General features: G+C 35.5%; 4 protein-coding genes across 4 annotated transcripts; all 4 read right to left on the bottom strand.

Moving 5' to 3' along the window:
- Positions 1 to 900: 900 nt before the first annotated feature.
- On the bottom strand, positions 901 to 1,667 carry LOC105956343 (CAPRICE-like MYB3). Its single transcript, XM_012980193.2, has 3 exons — positions 1,499 to 1,667; positions 1,318 to 1,405; positions 901 to 1,209 (listed from the first exon to the last, which is right to left on the bottom strand). Exons 1-3 carry the CDS (start codon positions 1,554 to 1,556, stop codon positions 1,086 to 1,088), a joined length of 270 nt encoding a protein of 89 aa, XP_012835647.1. The 5' UTR covers positions 1,557 to 1,667; the 3' UTR covers positions 901 to 1,085.
- Positions 1,668 to 2,715: 1,048 nt separating this feature from the next.
- LOC105956313 (histone H3-like centromeric protein CENH3) lies at positions 2,716 to 6,495 on the bottom strand. Its single transcript, XM_088814214.1, has 7 exons — positions 6,334 to 6,495; positions 6,194 to 6,228; positions 6,070 to 6,112; positions 5,784 to 5,909; positions 3,946 to 4,019; positions 3,339 to 3,414; positions 2,716 to 2,921 (listed from the first exon to the last, which is right to left on the bottom strand). The coding sequence occupies exons 1-7, from the start codon at positions 6,383 to 6,385 to the stop codon at positions 2,863 to 2,865; spliced, it is 465 nt and encodes a 154-aa protein (XP_088670340.1). The 5' UTR covers positions 6,386 to 6,495; the 3' UTR covers positions 2,716 to 2,862.
- A 457-nt stretch (positions 6,496 to 6,952) lies between these two features.
- On the bottom strand, positions 6,953 to 9,706 carry TROL (thylakoid rhodanese-like protein). Its single transcript, XM_012980192.2, has 8 exons — positions 8,857 to 9,706; positions 8,443 to 8,545; positions 8,253 to 8,327; positions 8,043 to 8,117; positions 7,888 to 7,962; positions 7,702 to 7,782; positions 7,328 to 7,582; positions 6,953 to 7,253 (listed from the first exon to the last, which is right to left on the bottom strand). Exons 1-8 carry the CDS (start codon positions 9,489 to 9,491, stop codon positions 7,206 to 7,208), a joined length of 1,347 nt encoding a protein of 448 aa, XP_012835646.2. The 5' UTR covers positions 9,492 to 9,706; the 3' UTR covers positions 6,953 to 7,205.
- Positions 9,707 to 9,881: 175 nt separating this feature from the next.
- LOC105956302 (Glycosyl hydrolase superfamily protein) lies at positions 9,882 to 13,044 on the bottom strand. The gene is made up of 8 exons (XM_012980146.2): positions 12,681 to 13,044; positions 12,498 to 12,571; positions 12,088 to 12,168; positions 11,859 to 11,943; positions 11,514 to 11,611; positions 11,339 to 11,426; positions 10,790 to 11,144; positions 9,882 to 10,211 (listed from the first exon to the last, which is right to left on the bottom strand). The coding sequence occupies exons 1-8, from the start codon at positions 12,945 to 12,947 to the stop codon at positions 9,958 to 9,960; spliced, it is 1,302 nt and encodes a 433-aa protein (XP_012835600.2). The 5' UTR covers positions 12,948 to 13,044; the 3' UTR covers positions 9,882 to 9,957.
- Between the last annotated feature and the right edge of the window lie 1,940 nt (positions 13,045 to 14,984).

The raw sequence follows: 14,984 nt of genomic DNA, 5'->3' as shown, positions 1-14,984 counted from the left end.
TTTAATGGGCCTACTATTAGGCCCAATTAGGAGTATCACACTTGTTCAATCAAAGTAACACAAGATTTGTGTGGGACCATGAACGATCAATTTGCAACGAATTTGAACCTTTTATTCTTCAGATATTTATCATGTCAATAAATTTGATCTTTATTGGTGAGACACTACCCTTATAGAGATGTTGTACATGAGTGTCAAATATGTTGCATTGAAATTCGAATTTGGGTCATTTAATTTCGTTCTTTACTGCACCCATCAACCATAAGTGGAGTCAGAATTTTAGTTTTTGGGAGCCGAATGCATTAAAACTTTTATGAAAAGAGCCAATAATATTAGGGTGCATTTGGATGGAGGGATTTGGGGGAGGGATTTCAAATCCATAATAACAAATCCCTCGGGCTTGTTTGGATTGAGGGATTTGGAGATGGATTTCAAATCCCCACCCCTCCTTTATAGTTGATTTTGGAGCAATAGTGATGGATTTCAAATGACTCCAAAATTGGAGTCATTTCAAATCCATTCCCCAAATCAAATCCCTCCCCAAATCCCTCCATCCAAATGGACCCTTAAATTATATACACAAATTGTTTTAATTATTTACATAAAAAAATAGAGATTCGAGAATTACTGATAGGGGATAGCCTCGAGCCCTATACTGGCTCCGCCACTGCAGCGACCAACTAGACGTGGAACAAATTTTAATGTGCTTTAGAACTTTGAATTGCTTCACTAAAAAACACACACACACACACACACACACACACACACACACACAAAAAAAAAAAACCAAAGAAAAGAGAAAAGGGAAAGAAGTTTGAATTGGTATTGGGTATTGAAGAAATGTGTCAAAAAGTAAACACCCTAGTCTCGACGAAATTGATAAAAATAGTAAGAAACACCTTCTTAGAAAGTTTGACAGTCATATTATTATTACCTAAAATCCTCAACTACAACATACTCTTGCATTAAGCATCAACATTCATAACAAACAACCGACAATTCCAACAACAAAACAGATGCACAAACTACTTCTCTAAGATGAGAGAGTGAGAGATCTAGAGAGAGAGAGAAGTTAATTAATTGTGTCAACATTTCTGTAAATGTGTTGTTTTGTGATGATTAAAATATCCATTATTGTTTCTCATCAACCAAAATCTCTCAATCTCCTCTGCTTTTCTCCCTGGAACTCTTCCAGCTATCAATGCCCACCTTCATAATTAATTAACAATTTCATACTCAAACTTTTTACTACAAACATATGTATAATATATATATATATATATATATATATAGACATGAAATATGAATGATCCTTACTTGTCTCCGACAAGTTTGTGCATTCGTATAATGATGTCTTCTTCTTGCGCAGTCATTTCGATCAACTCCCATTCGACACTGCTCACTTCTGCACTCACCAAAAAAAACACCCACAAATTCAAAACCCAAGTGTAAGAAAGAAAAGAGATCAAAATTCAACAAGACAAATAAAAAACCATACCTTCAAAGAAACAATTAGAATCTTGAATCTTGGGATGCTTTTGCCTATACTTATCCATGAGAGTGAGCGATATTTTTTAAATTATGGGAATAAAAAAAAAGATTGATTGATGAAAGTGAAGTGGCTATAATAATAAGACCCCATATATGTATATATACTATATTATACATATATATATATATAGTGAATGTATAAAAGTAGACATAGTTGTGTAGGAATGAAAGGGTAACTGATGGTCTGGTCCAACCAAACTAATTTCCAACGTTTGACCAATAGGTGCTCACCATATCATAAATAGTTGCAATTACCTAGCTACCACCTATATTTGTTTCTAATTATATTATCTTACTACTTTCCAAATTTTATTTTGTGTATGATTTACAAATTACAATTTATTTTTTTCACATTTAATTTATATTAGAGAGTGCCCTCAAAAAGTAAAGAAAATTAAAGGGTTTATTCAATATTATATACCTGATGAAGTACATCGCGTTGTGGTAGAGTCAGCATAAAAAATCGTGTATAATAGCATTAACGACTGTCCCTAATTTTTTTTTAATATATTCGGTCCTCCTGAATTTAAAATTTTGGCTCAGCACACATCATTGGTGCCGGTGTATAAATGAATAATAGATTTTTACCCAATGAGTACAAAATCATGAGATTGGAGTAAGAATAAATATAATGAAGAGAGTAATATTATAATGAAGTGCGTGTATATATTTATGGAGATAAAATGGGGCCAATAAATTTTACTTATTTTGAATGAAATGGACGTCAATCATATCCACTTATCCACAGTTGTCTAGTGATTAATAATTTGGATAACCACGGCTGTAGGAAAATGACAAGGAATTAATGTTTATTAAGTATGAATATGGGAAATTAAACATGTCATATTTCAAGATTCCAACTTGTAAGTTTATCTAATCAAAATAAAAAATAAAAAAATTATTTTAAAGTAGTTAATTCGAATTGTATATTACAAGTTGTAAATGGTGCTACCAAAGGACAAAATGGTGGACAGTGTTTTATGTGTGGTTTGGTGAAGAAAATGAGTTGAGAAGAGACTAACTGCCGACAAGGTGGAGAGTCTCTTTTCCCATTTGCTCATTGCTCTTATGAATGATATTATATAATTAATGGTTGCAATAAACCATAAATTCAGGGGGGGGGGGGGGGGGGGGGGGTGTAAAAAAGGAACAATTCGGACACAATTACAGAAGTTAATGCAGTTGAGGTAATAAGGAGTTTGAGTTACAAGGTTTGATGCTTACTATGTAATGAATTAAAAAGGGGCAAAAGTTAGTCACCCGAATCGAGACAGCCTTGTTGCATTGTAAATGTCAGTGCAACGGTCTCGTTCACCCCCAAGGCCGCCCTTTCCCGCCAATTCTCCGGGCCAGCTCGAAATCCTTTTTCACTGACAAATTAGGAATAAAAAAATCCAGAATTAAGATTGCAGTATTTAGTAACAAGTTGACGAGAAATTGAGACACACAATAAGCACAAGAAATCCAGTTCACGATAAGTACCACTAAACAATTAACGATACGGGTATTATAGTCATTTTCATTTTATTTTTTTGCTGTACTATACGGGAGTATTGAGTTTGCAATCAACTTCCAAGAACTCGAGAAACTGAAAACTATAGGCTATTACGGAACCACGTGAAAGTAGACTTGCAATCATCCTTTCACATGTATGCATTACGATGATAGAAGATAGGATGACCATGCGTAAAGAATTGCAGTTGCAACTAATGAATGCTACCCTTGAAAGTTGGGGTATATTTGTAATTAACCAAGAAGTAACCGTAAATTGAACAAGTAGAACTTACTCAGGGTCACGCGCTTTGCATGAATAGCACACAGCATTGCCTCTCCAAACAACTCGACTATGTAATCCTCAGCAGCCTAGAACGGCAATCGGAAAGGAAAAAAAAAACGGTAACAATAGTGAGATTCGGCAAAATTAAAACACGAAACATTCTTATTCGTGATTTTCTTGATCAGAATACCATGGAAATAATATGCTTTGAGGATCAAGCAAATAATATATAATGCAGATTATGTGAACACAAAAGCTGGGCAAAGCCTTAGAATGGAAAATTGGATAGACAATCGACATGCAAGAAAGTGATAATTAGGCGACAGAAGGGAGTCCGAGAGAAGTGGTCCCCTAATTTGGGTGAGGGTATTAGCCATGAAATGGTGTAATTACCAGGAACGAACAACGCAAATATTAATTATTTGGTGGGAAATTAAACAAATCGTCAGATTTCATGTGTGTTATGCTGAATAGTTCTTCCACAGGAACAACTGGTTCAAAGCATGCGCATTCACATCTAAAATGCAAAGACGTAAGTATACAATAGGGTTCGACTAGATAATTAAACGTTTATGCTCGAACGTTCTCTAACACAAAAGAGGAGATGTATTGTATACCTCCTGAAGGGCAACTAAGGCTTCTGCTTGCCATCGTGTAATGTTTGGGGCATAGGCGAAGCTAATCTCTCTTAGACATGGCCACGGGGCGGGTCGGGTCCGGGTCCGGGTCGGACCCGCCGGGTCCGGGTCCGACTTTTCGGGGACCCGAAACCGACCCGCGGGGAGGCGGGTCCGGGTCCGGGGCGGGTCCACCCGGGTCCATCCGGGTCCGGTTCGGGTCCGGGTCGGGTCCGGGTCCACCCGGTTTTTCAATATTTTTTTTTTTTTTTTTTTTTTTTTTTAATAAGAAAGGAAAAAAAACTTATATTGAAACTTGAAAAAAGATGATATTAACTTTAAATTCAAAATAAAAATAATAATTGAATTTAAACACTAAAAAATTTTAGAAAAAAATGAAACGATTAAGACTTTGAGACGTAAACTAAATAAAATTAAAGTTGTGAAGATTGAATTATGGGTATTTATAAGTGAAAGTAATAAGTGAGAAATTTTTCAAAATTTCAAAATTCAATCTTTCTTTTAAATTAAATCGTATTTTTTTATATTTTTCAAAATTAAATATATATGCATTTGTTACAAGTCGAGATTTTTGATAGTAATAATAGTCAACATGAAAATTAATAATTTATAAATATTAATAAGTTCTTGTCAACAATTGAGGTTAATCGGTTTAAATTTGTTACTAGTCCAGATTTATATTTTTAAATAATCATCTTATGATAAGATACTCAATAATATTAATAAGTTCTTGTCAACAACTGAGGTTAATCGATTTAAATTAATTGAAATGAGTTATAATCTATTTTTTTTAAATAAACATATTATTTTATTTTTCATTCGATTTTTTCACACTATCGATTTTAATAACATAAGTGAATTTGTAATAAGTCAACGCATTTGTTTATATATTGAATTGATTCAATGCTTTATATTTTTCAATAGTGGAGATTACATTGATATAGTAATTAATAATAGATGTTTTGATGTATTGAACCGTGATTCTATATATTTTTTTAAAAGTTTCTTATATTGCATTTGTTAATTATTTAATTAAAATTATTTAATAATAATTAATATGAGAAACTTTTTCATAATTTCAAAATTAAAAAAAAATTCAAAATTCAATCTTTCTTTTAAATTAAATCGTAATTATTCATATATGCATTTGTTATTAGGGGAGATTTTTAAATATATATGTATTTGATATTAGGGGAGATTTTTAATATTAAAGATAATGAACCTCACAATTAATAATTTATTAACATTAGTTATTCAATTGTTATAATTATTTTATAGTATTAATTATAATTATATATTTATAGTTAGGAGTAACATTGCAATAAGTAACTTTGCCCGGGTGGTTAGTGCTCACTAATCCACTCGGGCCACCCGGGTTCGAACCCCAGAACCTGCATTTTTGATGATTATTCATTAAAAATCCGGGTGGACCCGACGGGTCCTCGGGTCGGGCCCTCGGGTCCGGGTCTCCGGGTCCCCCCGCCGGGTAGACCCGGCGGGTCTCGGGTCCAAGTATTTGGGACCCGAAACCGACCCGTATATGGTCGGGTCCGGGTCCGGGTCCATGGTCAACGTGCCGGGGCCGGGGCGGGTCGGGGCAGTCAACGGGTCGGGTTCGGGCCGGGTCCGGGTCAGACCCGGCCCGTGGCCATGTCTAATCTCTCTCACCTGTTAAAACGGGAGAATACGTGGTTCAAAAAAGTTCTGGTAAATATTTAATTTTAACAGCAAATAAAAATCATGCTACTGAACACGACAATCACCGATGTTGTATATCGTTGTCCAATTAGAATAATAAGTGATATTTGGAAATATTACAGTTCTAATGAATGGAGCAGCAGGAATTAGAAGGTTCCAGGACTTCTGATATTTCCGAATCTCTCGTAAAGCCACAGTCCCCGGCTTATTGCGCCGCTTTTTCTGTGCTTTTCCATCACTCCTAGCTGAAAAAGGAAGAAAAACACACACACACACACACACAAACAAAAAAAAAAATCGATCGGCATTTCCTATAAGCTGAACTTAACTGAAAGTGTAATAGAAACGAAATTGAAACAAAAACCCAAAGAAGGAAGATGAATAATTGAGAAATGGGAAACTAACATGGTGTAGCAGTTGTGCCTGGGCTTCTTCTTCTTCCAGTCGACTGATAAAACAAATTGAAAAGCTCAGGTTACAGGAATTATAAATACTTAGAACTTGTAAAACCATGATTATTCGATCGTACCTGAGGCTGATGAGTTGAAGCTGAAGGATTATCTCCTGCAGTTCAGATTTCAAATCGGGAAAAAAAAATAAAAATTGTTAGGGTTCCAAAAATACAGAAAGAGGGAAATAAATTAGAACTTAGTGGAGAATGGTTCTCACCGGAGGATTTCTTGCGAGGGCCTTTTCGGGCGGGCTGTTTGATTCTCGCCATGAATTTTTGTTTAGAGGTTTCTTCTGGTGCTGAGAAATGAGAATTTTGTTTTTACGGGGAAAATGTTTCCCGCTTCGCTTTTGTTTTTGAATAATTGTTTTTTCATTCAAATTGTTTTCTTTTTTTGGGAATATATATATTTTTTTTTCATTTTATAGGGAAATGGAATGCGAATGAAGTATGTAACGTTTATAGTCAAATTGCCTCCAAAATACAGAGTATAAGTAGTACAATCATCATCATAGTCAAAAGGGTGTGTCGATGAGATTTCAGTTCGTTGGTACGACGAGAGGTGTGAGAGATAAGATGGTCGGATTTTAAGATTAGAAAGGAGGCGGTATTGAAATACCTCGAATGAGTGGTCAGGATGAAAGATTTGAGAGTCAACGATCAAGATCAAAAAACTTCATCAAACGGGTTTTGTACTATTTGAACGAAACGTGTTAAACCACCTTAAGTGGAGATCGGGTTAATAGAGGGAGTTCTTGATTAATTCATTTTGGACCCAAAATCCAACAGTTTACATACATATATACATATACAAATATTTCAAAATCAAAGATCAAATTTAAGATAAATACTTGGATATTTGAATAGCTTTTGTTATCATGCATGTACCAATCACATCTCATGTTACATTGAGGGAACCAATTAAAACAATCATTATTACATACAAAGAATGAGATCCCAAAAACTAGAAACAATCTAGGAATACCACAAACATACTTTCTCTTGCATATAGATATACTTATATAGTCTCTCAAAAACCTCGTAGTACGAAAAGATCATAGATTGAACGCGTAAGCATGCAATCAAGATCCTACGGCTGTGATGGTATAGGTGACGATGGAGGCTTGAGATCCGGATACTGCAAATCAAGAAATAAGAGATTTAAAATAAATTAAAATAAATAAATAAATTGAGATTACCAGAAGAATTTACGTTGGTATATGGAGATTGTGGCCTTGGAAATGCAGGAATAGATTCTTTTACAGGTTCTTCTGCTTTGGGGACAGAGTTGACTTCTGGAACTGCTTCGGGGACAAAGTTGACTTCTGGAACTGCTTCTTCGACTTTCGGTGGATCGATTTTTGCTTCGGGAATAGGCTCGGGTTTTTGAGGAGGGCTTTCAATCGGAGTAGGGGCAGGAAGAGCTTTGCTAGTAACAGGTGTTGGTAGAAGAGCCTTTCCGATTTGCTGGATATATAATTAAATTAATTCAGAAAAAAAAAAAAATCAAAGCAAATTAACCGTTATAAATGAAATATAGGAATTAATCGTTCGATTTTTCAAGATTTTAACTTTATTATTATTACCTGAATATCACCCACAAGCTCTTTGGCTGCAACTTTCGTGTTCAAGACCTCTTCAAGCTGTTGTATTGTTTGCTTTCTATCCTGTTAAGGCAAAAACAAATGTTGTAACATATTTTAATAAGGTTGGTAATGTCGAGAATTTCGAAAGAAAAAAAATAATAATTGAAGAGTGTAATAATAACAAACCTCTGCAAATAGGAGTTTCTTGCTTACAAACTGAACGAGAGCAGCCGAACCTAAAACTTGGAGAATTGTTTCTACCTGAAAACAATCGATTTTTTTTTCAAGTAATCGATAATCCTTAATTAGTCCAAAACACACATAAATCTCGATTCTGTTACCTCTGTAAAAGCTAATAATCCAAGACCAGCAGCAGCAGCAACACCAAGTGTTAGAGACGCGAAATCAGAAACCTCCTACAAATCCAGCTCGGAGAAGAATTTACAATTTATATTTTTATTTAACATAAATTATATTATTTTCATGAATAAAGCAGTATGAATATTTAGTTACCTAAATCAATATCCTAAATTAAACTATTGGATGCTTACCCCTAAACCATCGGTCAGGTTACTCAGGTCAAAGCTGAAACCCTTCTTTGGAAGTGTCCAAGGAAGGCCACTGCTCTGCATAAGTTTTCATCTATTAGTAAGCCTCAAACGAGCATTGACTAACGTCGAGCTACAAATTTCTTTTTATTATTTTTTAATAAAGAAAAATAAAAAGGAGGCAGCAACTAACCTTCCATCCTCTAGAACCTTCCACACCGTCTTTGATTGCGTAAGCGGCTTTAAAGCCGTTGGCGGTTGCCAGCTCAGCAACAAGTTCAGAGTTTCCATCAAATCTGGCTTCATCACAATTCACAGACATCACATTTGGCTCTAAAAAAATTCTCTAAGTGACAACTAATTTAAAACGGAGGGAGTATATTTAAATATACGAAACCCCCCCCATGAATCAAAGCAATGCAGATCAATATTCCTACATCCTAGGAACAACAAATACAAGTCAAAGAATTAATTTGCATAGTATTTAGATTCACTACGACATATTTATAGAAAGAAAGACTGATTATTTGCAGTGTAATGAAAAAACGAAGTAATTACGAATAAACGAAAAAAAAAAAAAAAAAAAAAACAGGGTTCAGAATCATACTTGTCTAGTATGAACAATGTGGTCTTTTCTGGTTCCTTAAACTTCAAAGACAACTTATTCAAGAACCCCGGTTTGTCTTCACCTTGGTACACAATTGCCACCGCTTTCTTCTTCGAAGCTCGAATATCCGGGCTCCCTTCTTGCTTTATTTCCGAAATCGCCCTTATATCGACCAATTGAGCATCGGCATCTTCGGCCAATTTCGCGTATGCGTTCTTGGCTGTCTCCACACCCCACGCCTTAGGCTTGCCGCCGCCGAGAAGCTGAGAGACGAGCAGCGGCACCGCCAAAACCGCCAATCCGCCGCCGATAATGAGCGGATTTTCGGTTGCGAAGTTGATGACGTCATCAAGAACTCCGGCGACGTCAAAATCTGAGGTGGAGCTGGTGGAGGTGGTCACTGATTGCTGAAGGGCTTCTTCATATGTTAAGGCTTTGGCCAATTCGGAGCTTAGTACTGAAGAGAGGAGGACTATGCTTCCTTGTATGGTTCTTGAAACAGAGGAATTTCCGAAATTGGATAAGGTTTGATTCTTGAATTGGGAAATTGTCGGAAGTGATAATGTTTTTCTGGGCTCTGTTCTCTTTGACAGAACTGAGAGTGGAGTCAACCCAACTGCATTGATTGCCTCCATTTTCAACTGAATTTTTCTCTGCAGTTGTGTTTTTATTTTCTTAAGATCTGAACACCATGTGAGAGAAAGTTGAAGATATGCTGAAGCTAAAATTGTTGTTTTCACTTCAATGGTTGGAATTTAGCTCTGGAGTGGGGGGTAGTGGCTGACGTGGAAGGAAGATGAGAAATCTAGCGTGTAGTAGAAGGACACGTGTCATGATGGCTGATTTTTTTGTAAGAGATTGATCCACTTTTTGGGTTTTTATGATTATGTGGCTGAGATTTTTTTTGATGATGCAGTACTGTACACCGACTGGTTATGTACAAGCATAGTTAGGTTCTAGAGAACGGTAGTACATGAGAATAGCCAAAAATTGGAACTATAGTACATGAAATAATGAAAAATAAATTTACTGCTAAAACTCAAAATAAATTTATGAGCAATGCACTGTAAAAAGTTATCTGAGATATTCGAAGAGAGTATATCACAAAATATCGAAGAAATATTCGAGACCTTGACCGATTTCCCAGATTGAGATTCCAGCTGTCCAAGAAAGGGCTTCATCAAGCCTCGTTGCGATTGACATCAGTGATGGGTAGAATACTACGTGCTTGATATTCTGATTATCGATGTACAAGAAGTAATGTTCGGCACTATTCTTCTCCCAGTGCATTTGTGGCTTGTGCTGCTCCAACAAAGACAAATACTCCCTTCCAATTATGGGTCCACCACCTAAACCTGAAATCAAATGATTTTAGTACAATCTTCAAGTTGTATAAAATGGAATGAATTCCTAGATGGGGATGAAAATCGGATGGATCGGATCGGAACTAGTACTTCCAAAAAAATTCCAATTTTTCGGAAGTGGAAAACTAATTCCAATTCCGCTCCAAAATATTTCGGGAAAACCGGAAATCGGAATTTTTCGGATTGGAATCAGCGGAAATTTCAGAAAAAATCGGAGTTTTTGGAAATAGATATTAAAATCGATTTAGGATCGGAAATCAGAATCTAATATGTATTCCAATTCCGTTCCACAAAAAATCGGAAAAATCAGAAATCGGAATGAAAATTTTGATCCAAAATCGGAAGTTTTCGGATCGGGAACGGCGGAATTTGGAATTTCCATTCCAATTGACCCCTAATTCCAGCCAAATCAAACAAAATAGATTGCAAAAATTGTTATAGGACAAAGAAAAAGGACTGCCTTTTTTCTTCTTCATTTGTTTACTTGAAAATGTACTAGAAATTGCATTAGGAAGTGTATTATGAGAATTTTATTTATTTATTTATTACAATTGCAAACTCGTACGTACCTCCAGAGACAACAAAATCGTTCCCGTAAAAATTGATGCCAATGAAAATCATTTTGGCCAATTTCGGATTATAACCATTGCTGGAATCGAGGAGAAGCTGCAAGGTTGAGTGGATCCATTTTAAAGGAGCATTCGGGCCTGGATTTTGAGGGCCTGAGAAGTCGTAAGTCATAAGAGAGAATCCGTCCACGTCATCACCCAATACCCGAAGGTCATCTGGTCCAAAATCATATTCCTCAAATTTGTCTGAGCGAGGTGGACCTATAACATATACTAACTGCAAACTCTGGCTTATGTTCTGCTCCAACCTTATGGCATGCATGGCTTGTCCTAGCTGGACGATAAATTGCAGAGCCTGGACTTGAAAAATAAAATTGATTCCGTCAACAATATATAGATACTATTGCCCTATCACAATAAACTTATCCAGATAGTTGGATGACGAATGCATGAAAAACTAACATATAGTGACATATAGATCATTACAAAAACAAAAAAGAACAAAAAAAAAAAAAAAACCTAAGAGATTCAAATAAACAAACATCTTACCTTATCCCGCATGTCTGGATCGTGCAAAACTCCATAGGATGCCCATCTTGACCATGATTCCAGCACGATACCATCATATCCCATTTCCCTTTGAATGAGAGAAGCACCTTGACAATTTTAAGACATGACCGTATTCACATTAAGACAAGGGAATAGGAAAAGACAAGGGTTTTACTTGCATTCTTCTATGATGAGATTAATGGCTCTCTCCCTCTGTTTTTTCTTTTTCAGCAGATCCACGGGAATTGCTTCCAAAACTACCCTCGGCAAAATCTGTTCATCAAAACATGTAAGAGAAAAAACAAATCAGTGCTATGAATCAAATATTCAAGTGCTTGTAGTAATGCATTGTTTACCGAACCAGTTGATATGCATGAACTTACAATATTTAAGATACCTCATGTAGTGAGGGTTTTTTTTTTGTGTTTCAACTTCAGATATACGAACATGGAACTAAAGTTACATAAACGCATATACATAACAAATTTTGAGGAACCGATAAATAAAAGCAACAAAAAACCTGAGAATTTCCGTTACTTCTGATCTCTGAAATCCATCCTTTATCCGCATTGTGTCTCCCGTTCAAAACAAGTTTTGTCCCTTCGCTGGCAGGACCAGACATAACTAAGGTTAGTGCAAATTAGCAAACTGAAGTAACGTATAACACACTGCATTCAAAACAAAAGAGAAAACTTAAAGTCTAACAAGAAAAACAATCTTTACGAGAAGGGCTTGTCAAGTGCACATACCTCTTGAGTTCATACCAGACAGGCGAAAGATGAGTGAACTTATTAGTGAACTTCTTAGCCATGTCATACCCTTGCGAATTCCTGCAAAGTATTCGAGCAGTGGCATTCATTTATAAAGTCTCGAGCTTATGAACAGTGTGAACCGTTATTTGTGAGGCAGTTAAAACTTCGATCGGACAAAACGAACTAGCACTAGCTCACCATGAAAAACATGCCTGAAAACTGTCGATTTCCAATAGAATTAAACGACCAACTAAATATTTCCTGACAGCTTTTACGAAAAATAATAAAGCCTACTTCCAGAATTACCAAAAAACAATTATATAAATCCACAGCTAATGATAATCTTTAACCATATGAACTATCATAGTTTACAGAGAAACTGTATTACAGTGTGAAAAAGTAAATACCATGGGGTAATGTAGGCCAGAACAGGGTTGTTAAAATTCCTCCGACTCGAGTTTTCCGAAGTCCTCAAATTCTCCTGAAATTTGTTCAAAATAATTACAAACCATCACCAATGAAGAAACCAAAAACAACTAAGCAAAAAACCAAACAACTTTTTTTTATGAAAGGGGGGTAAATTAGCTCACATCGAGAACTTGCCGGTAGTTAATTTCTTCTTTGACGAGGCCTCGGCTGTACACGTACGTCAATTGGGGAGTATTCGAAAAGTATAGAATGTAAATCATACGGTATACTATTACAAAAATGGCAGGTAATGCAGCGACGGATAATATCACGGAGGTTTTGGCGATGGTGGTTCCGAGCTTGCGATCTGGTTTAGGTTTCGATCCTGATGACTCGCCGATGGTGGCTCTCTGAGTCGACTCGGATCGGCGTTCACGCTTTTTCGCCATCTCCGCCGGTTCAATCTCGCAGCCACGTGGCAGTCCCCGTTGCACTTCCGGCTTCGCTTTCTCTGTAGTGTACTTCTGAAAGTGTCGTGTTTTACTAAAGTCGCTGTAGTTGGTGTTACGATTTTTCATAAAGCGTTGTTGTAGATTTGGGCCTACGGTTATGGGCTTTCATATAAGAAATGTTCGTATATCTAATATTCTTAGCTTGGCCTTGGGCCTAAAAGAAATGTTTCATATTTTAGGAAATAGATTAATATATAATTTTCATTTTTCTCAAGTATTCTTTTATTAAAAGGTCTCACTAAATTTGGTTAAAATTATATTATGTTAAAACAAAATCATATGCAATGAAAATAGGATATAATTAGCACTTTCGGAAAAAAAATATATCGTATTTTTCAAGAATGAAAAACTAATTCAAATTCCGTTCCTGCCAATTTTGAAAAAAATTGGTTAATTTTTTTTCCAAAAGTAAAAAACTAAATTCAATTCGGTTCATTCGCTGAAAATGAATTGGGATTTCGATAATTTTAATGAAAAAATTGTGTCAGAATCGAAATATTTTTCAAATCGGAGTTGACAGAATTAGAAAATTCTATTATAAAATCAAACACATGCAGTTCAGTCCCTACAGACTTAAAGCGCGAATCAGATAAATCCCCAAATACAAACTTAAAGCGCGAATCAGTCCCTACAGACGTTTTATAGGCGGATCAGTCCCTACTGCAGAGTTTCACATGCAGTTCAGTCCCTATGTTTATATTATTATATTATTTTTTTCTCTCTCTGTCTCTCTCTTCATTTAATTTTTCTCTCTCTTCCTTTTTTCTTTCTTTTATCTTTCCTCTTTCCTCTCTTTCTCTTTCTATTTTGTCTTTTCTTTCCTTGCTCCGTTCCAATTCAAAACTCAATTTTCAGCTATTTTTCTTTAAACAACAAATGAAACGCCGCAAGAAAAAACTCGTGAAGAAAACAAAATGAAAAGAGGAAAGAGACCCATTCTCGAAGAATTGTGAAGGGGAAGAAACACGATTTGATTTTCTTTTTCTAGTCACATATTTAAAGATGTTTGATAGTTGATATAGGTTCTGAGAAAGACGCTTCTCGTATTAATTTTTGAAACATTTTGTGTTTTATGTGACTGCAGTAGTATATGTCGTATTAAACAATAGTATTGCTAGTGTGGTTGGATGGTGTTGAAATAAGAGATGAAAAGTACTAGTATTGCTAGTCACGTAGTAGAATAAATACGTCAACATAGTAGGCTTACGTCTAGAATCAAGTATATTTGGTTCAGTGGTGAAGTACGTGTTGTCTAAGTGAGTATCATGTCGGCATTTTGAGGCATTTTGAACTCTAAACGCAAGACCATTGTTCATCAATCTTAAAATAGTCATTTGAAATATATTTTATGTCCCTCACACACTCACTAATCACTAAATTTATTATGAAATTGGTACAATTCAATTCATTATAATTATGGTAGAATTTATTCTACATAGAAATGAATGCATTACACCAGTGATGCTCGCGTTGTCCATTCATAGAGTACGTTTCTTTCAATGAAAAAGTAGATGTTCTCCATTTATATGGTACGCTTGCTTTATATATATTATTTTGGAACCAATGCAACAATATAAACTCATTTTCTGAGGCATTCCTTCATTTTATGACTAATTACATGAAATGAGATAACGTGGGAATCCATCAACATCAATCATGGTAACATCTGAGAAAAATACTAGTTCTACATACAAGTCTTGTACTATATGTGAATATCATGTAGGAAATCAAACACATTTGTGGACTCCAAACGTAACATCAATGTTCACCATACTTCAAATACTCATCTAAAACATAATTTATGCATCTCCCATACTAATTCATCATTAAAGTGTCAAGGAAATTGGTTCAACTCAATTTATCACAAAATATAGTATGTTTTGTTCTACAAATTATAAGTACAATGTATAAACTGGTAAAGTTAGAGTTATTCATGCATATAGTATTGTGAGTTTATTCATAAAGTATATGTTG

Source organism: Erythranthe guttata, chromosome 14 (assembly GCF_056151865.1).
Source record: "Erythranthe guttata isolate IM_541 chromosome 14, IM_541, whole genome shotgun sequence".
Lineage (NCBI taxonomy): Eukaryota > Viridiplantae > Streptophyta > Magnoliopsida > Lamiales > Phrymaceae > Erythranthe > Erythranthe guttata.
The sequence above is the reverse complement of the archived record's forward strand: the minus strand, read 5'-3'. Positions and strand labels throughout refer to the sequence as shown.